This window comes from Bolinopsis microptera, chromosome 13 (genome assembly GCF_026151205.1).
Source record: "Bolinopsis microptera isolate Bmic1 chromosome 13, MBARI_Bmic_1.0, whole genome shotgun sequence".
In the NCBI taxonomy this organism is placed as follows: domain Eukaryota; kingdom Metazoa; phylum Ctenophora; class Tentaculata; order Lobata; family Bolinopsidae; genus Bolinopsis; species Bolinopsis microptera.
Window position 1 is genome coordinate 4,588,038 of NC_087084.1, and position 16,649 is coordinate 4,604,686.

The following is a 16,649-nucleotide window of genomic DNA, read 5'->3' on the forward strand; positions in this document are numbered from 1 at the left end:
TTTACAAAGAGATTTCGGTTTTATTAATAAGTAAACTTGATAAGTGCAGCAGCCGGAAGAAAATACATATAAACTTTGAAATTAACCAGAAAAATGTTTCATGATCATTAAAAAAATTGAAATTATAGCACTAAAAGATGATGTCTATTCTAAATATTCTGTTCCTTTCTCGGTCTTCTTACATCATATGGAAGAAAACTGCCAAGAGGGGCGCCAAAACAAACGCTAGAGTTGACGCAGAATTGCATTTGTCGGTGGAGCAGTCGAAACAGGTTTTGTCTTTCTTCGCTGCTTCAGAACACGGTCCACAACCCTTGTTAGCCACGCTGTAGGTTTTTGCTACCGCTGCACTCCCGGGTCTGAAATATTGGGCGGTTAATTTTTTCAATTAATTCAATACTTTCTAGATTAATACTTGATACTTAGTTACCTAAAAAGTGCCAAACTAGATAATAGCAAGGAAGGGGATTGTAATAATGAAACTTAAAGTTGATAAACTACTGTTAATTTAGATAGTAAGTGATAACTGATAAGTAAGTGATAAGCAAACAAGTTGATTATTTGTATTTTGGTGTGAATCCTCATTTTCGTACTTGTTGCATGCGATGGCAGTGGCTTTCTCAGCGTGACAAATTGTCGCTGTTTTGGATGCCACCAATGCTTCTTTTACCAAGCTGTAGTCGTAACACTCGAACTTTTTTGCTTCAGCTGAAGATTGATGGGTGTCAGTAATAATATTAACGGGTGATACTCGTAAAATATTTGTTCCAAAGGACCGTCGACGAGTCCAACTCGGCGCGCGTCCTGGTAGGTTATAAACCTACAAGTAATGTTATAGCTTAAGCTAATCTGGATTCTGGGGAGCACAGAATAATGGGTAGGCTAGGAGTTTTATGGATTATTGCTGGCAAAACGTCAGCTGGAAAGAGGGGACAATGCCCACCACGCAAAGTGGAGGTGGAGTTAGGGCAAACAGTGACACTATCGTCAATCGTTGGCGGGGTGGAGGCAGATATGTGTGCCTTGCAAGAGGTGGGGATGGATTTTAACATTCGGTCAGCATAAGACACTTAGAGTCCAGGACTTGATAAATTATGATTATAATGATTATAATGAACACTGCAAGGAATAAGTTACTGAGCGGCGATCAGCCTGTCATTCCACCGCATCTTTATTCTTCATATGTTTATGAACATTATAGCCTAGGGTCCCCAGGTAAGGAATAATACGAAAGGGAAGCGGGAATGGGGAACATTATTAGAGAGGCGCCAAATTATGTTCCAATTAGCAAGCAATGATTGACCTGTTCGTTATTTGTTTTTGTTCATTGACCCTCAACAAACAAATGTCAGATATGCAAAATTTGATATGTATTTTATGTATCAATGATCATATAGTTCAAAATTTGATTTATTATGTCTTTATTATATGTCTCCATTGCAAATTCAGATTTACCTGGAGCTGCTACTTTTACGTTACATCCGGTTTCTGCTTCGGCAACGCATTGGGCACATGTCGCAGTACTGTCATCAGGGCATGGTCCACACCCGTACTCTTGAGCACTCAGACCTCCGTACTGCGACCACACGGGACTGAGGGAATGATGGATTTTAAATTGGTGTATTAAAGTTAGTAATAGTATGCTGATAATTTTTTTATAAATAAATTGTTGTTGTTGTTGTTAATAGTATGCTGAATGTAAAACATGGAAGGAGTTGGGTTCGATATGGGTTAGACACCCGTTGAAAGTTACATCAAAGTAGTCAAAATATTGTAAGTTCATTTGTTAACTAGATGTGAGATGTAACCATTCATCAATGACTCGAGTGTATCTATTAATTAAAAATATCAAATTATATTAAAAAAAGGAAAAGTCAACTCACGATGTACATGCGACAACTCCGTCGACGCAGGCCTCGGCAGTGACGCCATCAGCGCCATTACACTTCATGACTTCCGCCGCTGTGGGTGTTTACTGTTTACGTTGTTTATTCTCAAATTTGTATTGTACTATTTATCCTTAAAATCTTCTAATCTTATTTAAACGTAACAACAGTCTGTTCGATTGCATAACAAAGCAGTTGTATTATCATACGGTGGCACTCGTTAACAGAAAGAAATTAGCCAAGCACACGATGTTCTAAAAAATAAACATTACTTACAGACAGCTGAGAAGACTCCTATCAGGATCACGAAAACCTTCATTTTTCTGCTTTGACGATACGCTAAAGTGGGATTGTTTTATCTTATTATTGCTTTGTTTTACGATATATTAACATATCAATATATATACAACATAACATATTGATATTTTGACATATCAAAGTCATTAAAAACTGCCGCATGCTAACCGAAATGAATGACTGTAGTTTACAAATAAATTTGTACTAGTTCTAAACTTCAATATCCCATAATATAACAAAGCTTAATATAACAAAGCTTCAATGGCAAAATAAACAGTGTTGAATAGGACTTATTTCTTCAGACTGAATGGGACAAACACCACTGAGGGGGCTGTTTCCTAAAACAAAACTTAACCGAAGCCATGCCTCGGCCTCTGCATATAAAATATTTTGAATTATGTATGCATAATATAGTCACGTCGGTCGTATGGTAATCTCATTATATGCGGAGCCAGTCCACTTAATTGACGTAAGTTAATATCAAGAGAAACAACGTTCTTTACTTTGACCAAGTTCACGAATCGAGACTATTCCGAAGAATTCCTTGGAGTCTAAGTTTAGCAGAAGATTTTTGCAATTTTTGCTATTTCAGCCTTTAATTATCGTAAACAGCGATGATATCACGATTAGTATGCGACCGGATCGTTAATTTCTAATTTTTTAAATCCGGCAGCCCGTGTCCCGTTCAAGTGCGTACCTATCCTCGTAGCCGACAAAGTTAAGGGTGGCTAGTATGATCGATATACCAAAAGAGTGGAAGGGTGTAAGTATTTTCTCTTTCATTATTCTACTCTTACTTGTGTTACTGAGCATTCTGTTTCTGCATTGTGGAAAGCACAAAAACCTTGGACTCGATGTTAAGGATAGAGTAACTCTTATATTGAGTTTACATTATATGCAATCATTGCTGTTTTATTCGTGAAATATGAAAGTTTGTTGGAAATCAGTGATTTAATCTATAAGTCTCAATTTTGGTCATAAGCGATAAAATGAAGTTGCACTTATTCGATCATTGAAAATTTACCTAATTGTGGTAAACAAACTCACAAATACTCGTAATCTACGTATGGCACAACTAAATTATAAAAGCAGTTGAGCTGGTAAATACCGAATATTTATAAAAATAAGCAAAGTCACTACGTCTATCTTTTAGTTTGACTGGCTGAAAAAGCTTTTCGAAACAAAATAAAGTATATCATATTTTTAAAATTAAAACACTGCTTTTGAGATTCTCAAAGGCAGTGTTTATGTCCGTAAAAATCATTTAAACACACTGCACCTATGCTATAAGATTGTATCGATGCACAACTGGGCCGCTACGAGGCACGAGCTGTGAGGTATTGACATCGTCAATCAAGCTATAAGAGGACTGTTTGAATATATACAACTAGCCTCGATTAAACTGCAATGAACACATTTTAACACCCATAGTCCCATACCTAGTCATCAAATGAGTATAAAATATAATAATAAACTTCTTTCAATAATATTTTAATAAACAAACTAAGTTGTAAATTCTATAACTCCCCCAAGTTTTAAACTAATCAATTGAAGCGGACCAGAGTGCAGAGTCGCTGACTATATCACCGCAGTATGATGCTACGTTAGCTGTATACTTAGGCACACGGACACTTATAAACTATTGAAAGCTACGACGCGATAGAATAAATTGTTACATATGTTAAATACCATATACATATAGCGTATATAATTATATCCATTTTGCACTTAATACTACAGCTTAATGACCAAGCTCAGAGTCCCATGATTACAAAGACAACAATTATAATATAGCCCCAATGGGTTAAGCCGTTGATTCATGAGTTTGCAATACAAAAGATGCCCAATCTTTCTGTTTCTGTTAAGAACTTCTTTTATCGTCTGTAAAGTGTAAGTTTCTTTCTCTTTCGATTTGCAAACTAAAACAATGAAGGCTACGAGGGGAATATATTCTTGTTAAATTTATTATTGTGGGTGATAACCAAACTTTTAGGAAAGCTCCGCCGTACTGTCCCCTTTAAGGAAAGCTCCAACGTACTGTCCCTTTTAGGAAAGCTCCGCCGTACTGTCCACCCTTTTAGGAAAGCTCCGCCGTACTGTCCACTCTTTTAAGAAAGCTCCGCCGTACTGTCCACCCTTTTAAAAAAGCTCCGCCGTACCGTCCCTTTTAAGAAAGCTCCGCCGTACTGTCCACACTTTTAGGAAAGCTCCTCCGTACTGTCCACTCTTTTAGGAAAGCTCCGCCGTACTGTCCCTTTTAAGAAAGCTCCGCCGTACTGTCCACACTTTTAGGAAAGCTCCGCCGTACTGTCCCTATCAGGAAAGCTCCGACGTACTGTCCACCCTTTTAGGAAAGCTCCGCCGTACTATCCCTTTCAGGAAAGCTCCGCCGTACTGTCCACCCTTTCAGGAAAGCTCCGCCGTACTGTCCCTTTCAGGAAAGCTCCGCCGTACTGTCCATCCTTTTAGGAAAGCTCCGCCGTACTGTCCCTTTCAGGAAAGCTCCACCGTACTGTCCCTTTCAGGAAAGCTCCGCCATACTGTCCCTTTTAGGAAAGCTCCGCCGTACTGTCCACCCTTTTAGGAAAGCTCCGCCGTACTGTCTTCCACTGTGATTCACGTACTTTAGTTCGACAATTAAAATTTTCCAGAAATCACCCCTGTCGAACTTCGGTACGCGCCAAACTAGAGTCAAGTTAGCGTACCTTACTCATATAGTTCGACAGTCGAACTTTTCATGTCGAACTTCAGTATAGTTCCTGTAGAGACCGTGAGCTGGCTGACTACAATCACTCCATGAGCTGTATCACATTGATTCCCGTAGGCACGGGTTACACTAGTTATAGTAATAAACGCATAATGTGTTTCGAATTGATTGTTATAGTTTGCGGTACAATAACAAAAGGTGCTCAATGTTTCTGTCGATAGCTTCTTTTGTTGCAGGTTAAGTGTAAGTTTTAGTAAAGTGTAAGTTTTAGTAAAGTGTAAGTTTTAGTAAAGTGTAAGTTTTAGTAAAGTGTAAGTGTAAAGTGTAAGTGTAAAGTGTAAGTGTAAAGTGTAAGTGTAAACTGTAAAGTGTAAAGTGTAAGTGTAAAGTGTAAGTGTAAAGTGTAAGTTTCTTTCTCTTTCGATATGCAAACAATAAAGGCTTCGAGGCCTCGCCTAGGGAATAGATTATTATTACATATTAAATTTGATATTATTCGGAACAGACCGGCCGTGACTCGAGTCGTGACAACTCTCCGTGAGTCACGTAGTATGTTTAGAGGTCACGAAATCTTTCTCGTCAGTCATGAGATGTGTTTAGGTTCGTGTTTAGGGTATAATATGAAAGCTCCGCCGTACTGTCCACTCTTTTAGGAACGTTCCACCGTTTTGCCGGTATAATCAATCCAACTAGCCGGGCTCATTAGATGTGTGTCCCACTTATCAATTTTAATCAGTTCACGAGCAAGTGAAATAAATTTGTCACCTTTTAAGCCGTGTCTCTAGCCTCTTTACACCGTGAGACTTTTATACCGTGACCATTTCTCCGTTTCCCCCTGAGAATCACGGTATAGAGAGTTTCCACTGTTCTAGAATTCAGTCGTATGAAAAAATACTGATATCCCAAATGTGCACCCCTTACAATAACGCACCCCCAGCTAGGGGACCACTATAACGTCCGAAAATGCATCCCTTAGCACTAAGGGGGAACCGGGTGCCGTGACCCACTTGCTTTCGTTTCTCTAGACTAACACAATTAAGAATAAGATTATAGAGTATTTGTTTCATTAATCTGGGAATCTAATTTATGAGACGCCAGTGCATATTTCACTAAACGATCTAGTAAGTAATCTTTAAAAGTATTAATCACTACAATGGCCGTGCAGTCACAGGGAGGCCGAAGGAAGCTAATATTATTCTAGAAGCTATTTTAAAGAATAGCTTTGAAACTTTGAAAGTTAGTTTTAATCGTATCAAAAATATCCGTCACAATTAACTGAACTATAGCGGGTTTCTCGAAAAAGTCAAACAAAATTTCCCATTCAGAATGAGCGATTTGATTAAGTTTCTGTCGCTATTTAGAATGCAGTTAAAATTTGTTTAGAAGGTTTGCACTAATATTAATAATAACATAATTATACCCAATTGATATTATCATCATGAGTGGTGCAAATCCTAATTTTTCAATTTTGTGGTATCAACAGTTAGTTTTTTTATGATTTTAAAATTAAAAGGTAAGGTGATGAAGACTGCCAATCTGTTGTACAATGTATGTACATGTCCATTTTGTCGAGCTACGAAGCAAAATGGACATGTAAAACATACATGTAACAGAGTCGATATATTTTAATGTTGCCATGGGGTGGCAAGTCCCCGTACATCGTGGTCCGGTAGTTTCATTGCGTCCTAATATAATAACGAAAAGATAATTTAAACGCGGAATAAAATATTCGCTTCCTCGATTTTAAGGTATTAACTTTAAGTTAAGGACAATAGACAAATAATTATATCTATAATATGGGGAGCATATTGTGAACGCAGCAAAGTTGAGCTCATAATGGCAATATGGGCCCGAGTCAGAGGGCCAATGTTAATAATAATTGTTTAGGCCTCCTAATTTTAACCTGCTAGAACAGTACAGAGGGTACCCTTAGGCCTAGGGTAGCCACGCGTAAAAGATAATCGGAGCCACGCACAAATTATGGATATTGTGATAAACTTAAACCTAAACGAGCTGCGTGAACAAACGAATATAAAGGTTACTGGGAGTCGCTCGGCCTGCCATGTAGCGGAATGGCAGGCCGAGCGACTCCCAGTAACCTTTATATTCGTACCAGCTCGATAGTAAATCTTAAACATAAACTGTTTATGTTTAAGATTTACTATCGAGCTGGTTTACAATATAATATGAACAATATTAATTTTACCGGGCGGCGCTCAGCCTGTCGCTCCAACACATCTTCATTGTCTTTATTAACACTCAAGCCTGGGGTCCGCATAAGGTAATAATAATTACAAAGAATATGTGTACAGATACACGAGTATTCCATAATACTTGCACTTATCTCCCACCCCAGTATAAACAAAGAATATGTTGAATTATGGTCATTAGTGCTCTGCTCTCGCACAGAGAGAAAGTGAAAGTGATCTTATTATCTTGCGGTTTAATGGCGTGGAGCGGCAGAGTGAAACTGAAAGCGATCCACAGTATAAGTAAGGATATTTTGTTAATCATGTTTCAATAGGCACGTTATGCTATGTGCACAATGTACAGTATTTTCATCCCCAAAGTTTGCTTCAACTAATAAGTGATGAAATACTCTCATTATCGGCCAGCAAGCTGTTTCGTTTATGTTCACCTTGACCTAACAAGATATGAAAGATAAACAGTATTAAAATACAAAGATGTAAAGCCAAGTTCTTAGTAACCGTGAGAGAGTATGACGTCACATGAAGGAGTATGACGTCACGTGAACATTTACATAAAATACCTTAAACATAGCTGTCACCCCAAACCAGATCACATGGTTCCTCATGAAGCCATGTGCATTGTGCAAAGTCCACCGGTCATTGGTACTGGTGGTGCTTATATTGGTAGTGGTACTACTACTATACTGGTAGTGCTTATAGTTGTGATATAGACTTATTTATCTTTTCATAATTTTTTCAAAGAAAGGGAATTCGTGGTTTGGCTTTGTGTTTGTTAGTGATTTAAATGATAGTAAATTTGACGTTCATCCTGTGTACCTATGATAATTAACAGGGGACTGACGGATATTAGTGAGCAGGAGAACTGGTAATCATTCATTCACAATTTAGATACCAAATCAACATTCGTGAGTGAAGCACGTCGATCTAATCATCCTCGTTGGCTTATCTGAGTAATCATTATCATCAGGATCGCAGTGACGCTATTTCGTTTTTGTATCATTTGTATTTTCCCTGCTGCCATCCTTTTGGATGTTGGATAATGGATAACTACTATGGTACTTTACACTCGTAAGACGTAACCAACAAGATGTTGATCTACGCTAAGTGCTTACAATTACACTAGAACCATGGTCCATGAGGGTGTTTGAGGTCATGTGAAGGATGCTGATCATCTACGCTTAACTCACAATGACGCTTAGGAAACCCGCGATTAGCATAAAGATCGCAAGTTGTCGGAGAACAATCTAGAACAATACCAATAACATTAGTCTGTTCTGTGGGAGGAATAAGGGTCTATATTTTGCTTCACATGCTAGTCCTTTTTGGTGGTTACTTTTTTAGCAAGTTTAGGGAATGGTCCCGTTGCCGTGGATATTTTTGGCTGATTATCTAGCGGTACCTGTCCACTGGTGGGTATTTACCTGGGGACCTCAGGCTATCATGTTCATAATAGAGATTAGGCGGAATGACAGGCTGAGCGCGGCCCAGTAAGTGGGTATTCGTTACTGTAAACTATATCCTGCTGAGGAGGAAACAAGGGTCAACATACAGATCGTAGAACAATACAGTAATAACCTCGCCACTGTAAAAGTAGCCTGCTGTTCACTCGTTTGAGAGTAGGTCGCCTTATTCGAGGACAATCTCTCCTCTATCATAGTAAGGAATATAGACAGGGTTTTATACAGCCACTGTTCGAACGATTGCTCAGTGTTCGCTATAATATAGTGTCAAACAAGTTCATTAGTATAAATCAAGGTGCAGATCGTTTGACCTTTTGAATAACCCAAACGCGTTTAGTCTGTACTAAGGAGTTAGTTCCCAGACTACGATTTTAATATAGTCCCACCTACGATCCTTAGCTGCATGGGATTCAGATTTCAGCACCAGTCTTAATTTCACATATGAGTCCAATTCTGTCAGTGGACAGAACTATTTTGTGTGCTTTAATTGTTAAGTTTTTAAAAATATATGAGCTTATATTTAATATTTTTAAGTCGATTCAAAAATATTTGACTCTCCGTAACAGTTTCCAGATCCAATTAACCGGTCTCCCTTCAAGGTTTGGAATAATGGGTCATACTTTTGTTCACATTTACACACTTTCTCGCATTACTCACAGTCAACCGCTCTGACATGGTTAACCACCTTCCTTGTGTTGTTGGTTAACCATTTGAGCGGGATATAAACACCTCATTTCATTTCAAATACTTATTATGTTGTATTACTATTTTAGATCTTAATTTAATGTCATTTGTATATTATATCCCCACAATCTTTTACTTTTTATTGTTCGTGTTTATCATTGACATTATTATGCCATTCATATACGCTGGTTATGTGTAACTATAAATTAAATAAATGTTATTAATGAGAAAAGTAAATAATCGTTTACAAAGAGATTTCGGTTTTATTAATAAGTAAACTTGATAAGTGCAGCAGCCGGAAGAAAATACATATAAACTTTGAAATTAACCAGAAAAATGTTTCATGATCATTAAAAAATTGAAATTATAACACTAAAAGATGATGTCTATTCTAAATATTTTGTTCCTTTCTCGGTCTTCTTACATCATATGGAAGAAAACTGCCAAGAGGGGCGCCAAAACAAACGCTAGAGTTGACGCAGAATTGCATTTGTCGGTGGAGCAGTCGAAACAGGTTTTGTCTTTCTTCGCTGCTTCAGAACACGGTCCACAACCCTTGTTAGCCACGCTGTAGGTTTTTGCTACCGCTGCACTCCCGGGTCTGAAATATTGGGCGGTTAATTTTTTCAAATAATTCAATACTTTCTAGATTAATACTTGATACTTAGTTACCTAAAAAGTGCCAAACTAGATAATAGCAAGGAAGGGGATTGTAATAATGAAACTTAAAGTTGATAAACTACTGTTAATTTACGTATGTAAATATGTAATATATGTAGATAGTAAGTGATAACTGATAAGTAAGTGATAAGCAAACAAGTTGATTATTTGTATTTTGGTGTGAATCCTCATTTTCGTACTTGTTGCATGCGATGGCAGTGGCTTTCTCAGCGTGACAAATTGTCGCTGTTTTGGATGCCACCAATGCTTCTTTTACCAAGCTGTAGTCGTAACACTCGAACTTTTTTGCTTCAGCTGAAGATTGATGGGTGTCAGTATTAATATTAACGGGTGATACTCGTAAAATATTTGTTCCAAAGGACCGTCGACGAGTCCAACTCGGCGCGCGTCCTGGTAGGTTATAAACCTACAAGTAATGTTATAGCTTAAGCTAATCTGGATTCTGGGGAGCACAGAATAATGGGTAGGCTAGGAGTTTTATGGATTATTGCTGGCAAAACGTCAGCTGGAAAGGGGGGACAATGCCCACCACGCAAAGTGGAGGTGGAGTTAGGGCAAACAGTGACACTATCGTCAATCGTTGGCGGGGTGGAGGCAGATATGTGTGCCTTGCAAGAGGTGGGGATGGATTTTAACATTCGGTCAGCATAAGACACTTAGAGTCCAGGACTTGATAAATGATGATTATAATGATTATAATGAACACTGCAAGGAATAAGTTACTGAGCGGCGATCAGCCTGTCATTCCACCGCATCTTTATTCTTCATATGTTTATGAACATTATAGCCTAGGGTCCCCAGGTAAGGAATAATACGAAAGGGAAGCGGGAATGGGGAACATTATTAGAGAGGCGCCAAATTATGTTCCAATTAGCAAGCAATGATTGACCTGTTCGTTATTTGTTTTTGTTCATTAGACCCTCAACAAACAAATGTCAGATATGCAAAATTTGATATGTATTTTATGTATCAATGATCATATAGTTCAAAATTTGATTTATTATGTCTTTTATGTCTCCATTGCAAATTCAGATTTACCTGGAGCTGCTACTTTTACGTTACATCCGGTTTCTGCTTCGGCAACGCATTGGGCACATGTCGCAGTACTGTCATCAGGGCATGGTCCACACCCGTACTCTTGAGCACTCAGACCTCCGTACTGCGACCAAACGGGACTGAGGGAATGATGGATTTTATATTGGTGTATTAAAGTTAGTAATAGTATGCTGATAATTTTTTTTAAATAAATTGCTGTTGTTGTTGTTAATAGTATGCTGAATGTAAAACATGGAAGGAGTTGGGTTCGATGTGGGTTAGACACCCGTTGAAAGTTACATCAAAGTAGTCAAAATATTGTAAGTTCATTTGTTAACTAGACATGTGAGATGTGACCATTCATCAATGACTCGAGTGTATCTATTAATTAAAAATATCAAATTATTTAAAAAAAGGAATAGTCAACTCACGATGTACATGCGACAACTCCGTCGACGCAGGCCTCGGCAGTGGCGCCATCAGCGCCATTACACTTCATGACTTCCGCCGCTGTGGGTGTTTACTGTTTACGTTGTTTATTCTCAAATTTGTATTGTACTATTTATCCTTAAAATCTTCTAATCTTATTTAAACGTAACAACAGTCTGTTCGATTGCATAACAAAGCAGTTGTATTATCATACGGTGGCACTCGTTAACAGAAAGAAATTAGCCAAGCACACGATGTTCTATTCTCTAAAAAATAAACATTACTTACAGACAGCTGAGAAGACTCCTATCAGGATCACGAAAACCTTCATTTTTCTGCTTTGACGATACGCTAAAGTGGATTGTTTTATCTTATTATTGCTTTGTTTTACGATATATTAACATATCAATATATATACAACATAACATATTGATATATGAACATGTCAATATACAACTTAACATATTGATATTTTGACATATCAAAGTCATTAAAAACTGCTGCATGCTAACCGAAATGAATGACTGTAGTTTACAAATAAATTTGTACTAGTTCTAAACTTCAATTACCCATAACAAAGCTTCAATGGCAAAATCAACAGTGTTGACGAGGACTTATTTCTTCAGACTGAATGGGACAAGCACCACTGAGGGGACTGTTTCCTAAAACAAAACTTAACTGAAGGCATGCCTCGGCCTCTGCATATAAAATATTTTGAATTATGTATGCATAATATAGTCACGTCGGTCGTATGATAATCTCATTATATGCGGAGCCAGTCCACTTAATTGACGTAAGTTAATATCAAGAGAAACAACGTTCTTTACTTTGACCAAGTTCACGAATCGAGACTATTCCGAAGAATTCCTTGAGTCTAAGTTAAGCAGCAGATTTTTGCAATTTTTGCTATTTCAGCCTTTAATTATCGTAAACAGCGATGATATCACGATTAGTATGCGACCGGATCGTTAATTTCTAATTTTTATAATCTGGCAGCCCGTGTCCCGTTCAAGTGCGTACCTATCCTCGTAGCCGACAAAGTTAAGGGTGGCTAGTATGATCGATATACCAAAAGAGTGGAAGGGTGTAAGTATTTTCTCTTTCATTATTCTACTCTTACTTGTGTTATACTGAGCATTCTGTTTCTGCATTGTGGAAAGCACAAAAACCTTGGACTCGATGTTAAGGATAGAGTAACTCTTATATTGAGTTTACATTATATGCAATCATTGCTGTTTTATTCGTGAAATATGAAAGTTTGTTGAAAATCAGTGATTTAATGTATAAGTCTCAATTTTGGTCATAAGCGATAAAATGAAGTTGCACTTATTCGATCATTGAAAATTTACCTAATTGTGGTAAACAAACTCACAAATACTCGTAATCTACGTAAGGCACAACTAAATTATAAAAGCAGTTGAGCTGGTAAATACCGAATATTTATAAAAATAAGCAAAGTCACTACATCTATCTTTGAGTTTGACTGGCTGAAAAAGCTTTTCGAAACAAAATAAAGTATATCATATTTTAAAAATTAAAACACTGCTTTTGAGATTCTCAAAGGCAGTGTTTATGTCCGTAAAAATCATTTAAACACACTGCACCTATGCTATAAGATTGTATCGATGCACAACTGGGCCGCTACGAAGTACGAGCTGTGAGGTATTGACATCGTCAATCAAGCTATAAGAGGACTGTTTGAATATATACAACTAGCCTCGATTAAACTGCAATGAACACATTTTAACACCCATAGTCCCATACCTAGTCATCAAATGAGTATAAAATATAATAATAAACTTCTTTCAATAATATTTTAATAAACAAACTAAGTTGTAAATTCTATAACTCCCCCAAGTTTTAAACTAATCAATTGAAGCGGACCAGAGTGCAGAGTCGCTGACTATATCACCGCAGTATGATGCTACGTTAGCTGTATACTTAGGCACACGGACACTTATAAACTATTGAAAGCTATACGACGCGATAGAATAAATTGTTATATATGTTAAATACCATATACATATAGCGTATATAATTATATCCATTTTGCACTTAATACTACAGCTTAATGACCAAGCTCAGAGTCCCATGATTACAAAGACAACAATTATAATATAGCCCCAATGGGTTAAGCCGTTGATTCATGAGTTTGCAATACAAAAGATGCCCAATCTTTCTGTTTCTGTTAAGAACTTCTTTTATCGTCTGTAAAGTGTAAGTTTCTTTCTCTTTCGATTTGCAAACTAAAACAATGAAGGCTACGAGGGGAATATATTCTTGTTAAATTTATTATTGTGGGTGATAACCAAACTTTTAGGAAAGCTCCGCCGTACTGTCCCCTTTAAGGAAAGCTCCAACGTACTGTCCCTTTTAGGAAAGCTCCGCCGTACTGTCCCCTTTTAGGAAAGCTCCGCCGTACTGTCCCTTTCACTTTCAGGAAAGCTCCGCCATACTGTCCACCCTTTTAGGAAAGCTCCGCCGTACTGTCAACTCTTTTAAGAAAGCTCCGCCGTACTGTCCACCCTTTTAAAAAAGCTCCGCCGTACCGTCCCTTTTAAGAAAGCTCCGCCGTACTGTCCACACTTTTAGGAAAGCTCCTCCGTACTGTCCACTCTTTTAGGAAAGCTCCGCCGTACTGTCCCTTTTAAGAAAGCTCCGCCGTACTGTCCACACTTTTAGGAAAGCTCCGCCGTACTGTCCCTATCAGGAAAGCTCCGACGTACTGTCCACCCTTTTAGGAAAGCTCCGCCGTACTATCCCTTTCAGGAAAGCTCTGCCGTACTGTCCACCCTTTCAGGAAAGCTCCGCCGTACTGTCCCTTTCAGGAAAGCTCCGCCGTACTGTCCATCCTTTTAGGAAAGCTCCGCCGTACTGTCCCTTTCAGGAAAGCTCCACCGTACTGTCCCTTTCAGGAAAGCTCCGCCGTACTGTCCCTTTTAGGAAAGCTCCGCCGTACTGTCCACCCTTTTAGGAAAGCTCCGCCGTACTGTCTTCCACTGTGATTCACGTACTTTAGTTCGACAATTAAAATTTTCTAGAAATCACCCCTGTCGAACTTCGGTACGCGCCAAACTAGAGTCAAGTTAGCGTACCTTACTCATATAGTTCGACAGTCGAACTTTTCATGTCGAACTTCAGTATAGTTCCTGTAGAGACCGTGAGCTGGCTGACTACAATCACTCCATGAGCTGTATCCCATTGATTCCCGTAGGCACGGGTTACACTAGTTATAGTAATAAACGCATAATGTGTTTCGAATTGATTGTTATAGTTTGCGGTACAATAACAAAAGGTGCTCAATGTTTCTGTCGATAGCTTCTTTTGTTGCAGGTTAAGTGTAAGTTTTAGTAAAGTGTAAGTTTTAGTAAAGTGTAAGTTTTAGTAAAGTGTAAGTTTTAGTAAAGTGTAAGTTTTAGTAAAGTGTAAGTGTAAAGTGTAAGTGTAAAGTGTAAGTGTAAAGTGTAAGTGTAAAGTGTAAGTGTAAACTGTAAAGTGTAAAGTGTAAAGTGTAAGTGTAAAGTGTAAGTGTAAAGTGTAAGTTTCTTTCTCTTTCGATATGTAAACAATAAAGGCTTCGAGGCCTCGCCTAGGGAATAGATTATTATTACATATTAAATTTGATATTATTCGGAACAGACCGGCCGTGACTCGAGTCGTGACAACTCTCCGTGAGTCACGTAGTATGTTTAGAGGTCACGAAATCTTTCTCGTCAGTCATGAGATGTGTTTAGGGTCGTGTTTAGGGTATAATATGAAAGCTCCGCCGTACTGTCCACTCTTTTAGGAACGTTCCAACGTTTTGCCTTCCACAGCTGTACTGTCCAGTTCCCGTAAATACCGTGACCAGTGAGCCGGCGGTATAATCAATCCAACTAGCCGGGCTCATTAGATGTGTGTCCCACTTATCAATTTTAATCAGTTCACGAGCAAGTGAAATAAATTTGTCACCTTTTAAGCCGTGTCTCTAGCCTCTTTACACCGTGAGACTTTTATACCGTGACCATTTCTCCGTTTCCCCTGAGAATCACGGTATAGAGAGTTTCCACTGTTCTAGAATTCAGTCGTATGAAAAAATACTGATATCCCAAATGTGCACCCCTTACAATAACGCACCCCCAGCTAGGGGACCACTATAACGTCCGAAAATGCATCCCTTAGCACTAAGGGGGAACCGGGTGCCGTGACCCACTTGCTTTCGTTTCTCTAGACCTAAGATGGCAAGTACGTACGGTACGTACCTTTAAATTAGCTGTACGGTACGTACTTAATAAAGTACGCTGAAAGGTACAAAGCTTATTAATCCGTCAATATACTGGAAATATTTTGGAGGAGAACTTTTTCTGCTTAAACAGTTGGCCCAAATAGTATTCAGTGTTTTAAGTTCTTCGTCAATTTGTGAGACCAATTTTAGAGATTACGAGTATATTATGGACAAGCGTAGATTAAGGTTGCGACCTGAGCTAGCTGAAAAGCTGGTGTTCGTATACTGCATTACTGCAACAAAAGGATGAAGCTTTGAGTTTAACGATAATTACAAGTAGTAGTAGTGTAGTACCGGTTAAGAGCGATCCGGTACACAAATTTTCCTCTTAAATCTTTTATTGTTTTAACCACTGTGTTTATTTTCGACTTCTATCTCAAAAAATTATGATGATAATACTAATCAAAAGTTGCAAGTAATTCACTGAAGTTGATTCTAAAAATTTGAAAAAAATTGTACCTTACAGTGCCTGTACGGTACGTACCTTTAAAAGTAGCTGTACCGTACGTACTTAAAGCCCTGTACCGTACGTACTTGCCATCTTAGCTCTAGACTAACACAATTAAGAATAAGATTATAGAGTATTTGTTTCATTAATCTGGGAATCTAATTTATGAGACGCCAGTGCTTATTTCACTAAACGATCTAGTAAGTAATCTTTAAAAGTATTAATCACTACAATGGCCGTGCAGTCATAGGGAGGCCGAAGGAAGCTAATATTATTCTAGAAGCTATTTTAAAGAATAGCTTTGAAAGTTTGAAAGTTAGTTTTAATCGTATCAAAAATATTCGTCACAATTAACTGAACTATAGCGGGTTTCTCGAAAAAGTCAAAAAAAATTTCCCATTCAGAATGAGCGATGTGATTAAGTTTCTGTCGCTATTTAGAATGCAGTTAAAATTTGTTTAGAAGGTTTGCACTAATATTAATAATAATATAATTATACCCAATTGATATTATCATCATGAGTGGTGCAAATCCTAATTTTTCAATTT

At 38.0% G+C, this 16,649-nt stretch overlaps 3 protein-coding genes across 3 annotated transcripts in view; all 3 read right to left on the reverse strand.

The window, feature by feature from the left end:
* LOC134824859 (uncharacterized) lies at positions 1–11,368 on the reverse strand. Its single transcript, XM_063836837.1, has 6 exons — positions 11,358–11,368; positions 2,163–2,226; positions 1,884–1,962; positions 1,456–1,592; positions 594–708; positions 1–359 (listed from the first exon to the last, which is right to left on the reverse strand). Exons 2-6 carry the CDS (start codon positions 2,203–2,205, stop codon positions 179–181), a joined length of 555 nt encoding a protein of 184 aa, XP_063692907.1. The 5' UTR covers positions 2,206–2,226; positions 11,358–11,368; the 3' UTR covers positions 1–178.
* Positions 1–16,649, reverse strand: part of LOC134825063 (LIM/homeobox protein Lhx3-like) — a 667,636-nt gene that overhangs the window by 333,534 nt on the left and 317,453 nt on the right. The gene's annotated exons all lie outside the window — the stretch shown is intronic.
* Positions 9,462–16,649, reverse strand: part of LOC134824860 (uncharacterized) — a 13,859-nt gene continuing 6,671 nt past the window's right edge. Inside the window, exons 2-6 of the mRNA XM_063836838.1 lie at positions 11,678–11,741; positions 11,392–11,470; positions 10,964–11,100; positions 10,105–10,219; positions 9,462–9,845 (exon numbers count right to left, since the gene is read on the reverse strand). Coding sequence (XP_063692908.1) covers positions 9,665–9,845; positions 10,105–10,219; positions 10,964–11,100; positions 11,392–11,470; positions 11,678–11,720 — 555 coding nt within the window. The 5' untranslated portion in view covers positions 11,721–11,741 and the 3' untranslated portion in view covers positions 9,462–9,664. The remainder of the gene's footprint in view (positions 9,846–10,104; positions 10,220–10,963; positions 11,101–11,391; positions 11,471–11,677; positions 11,742–16,649) is intronic.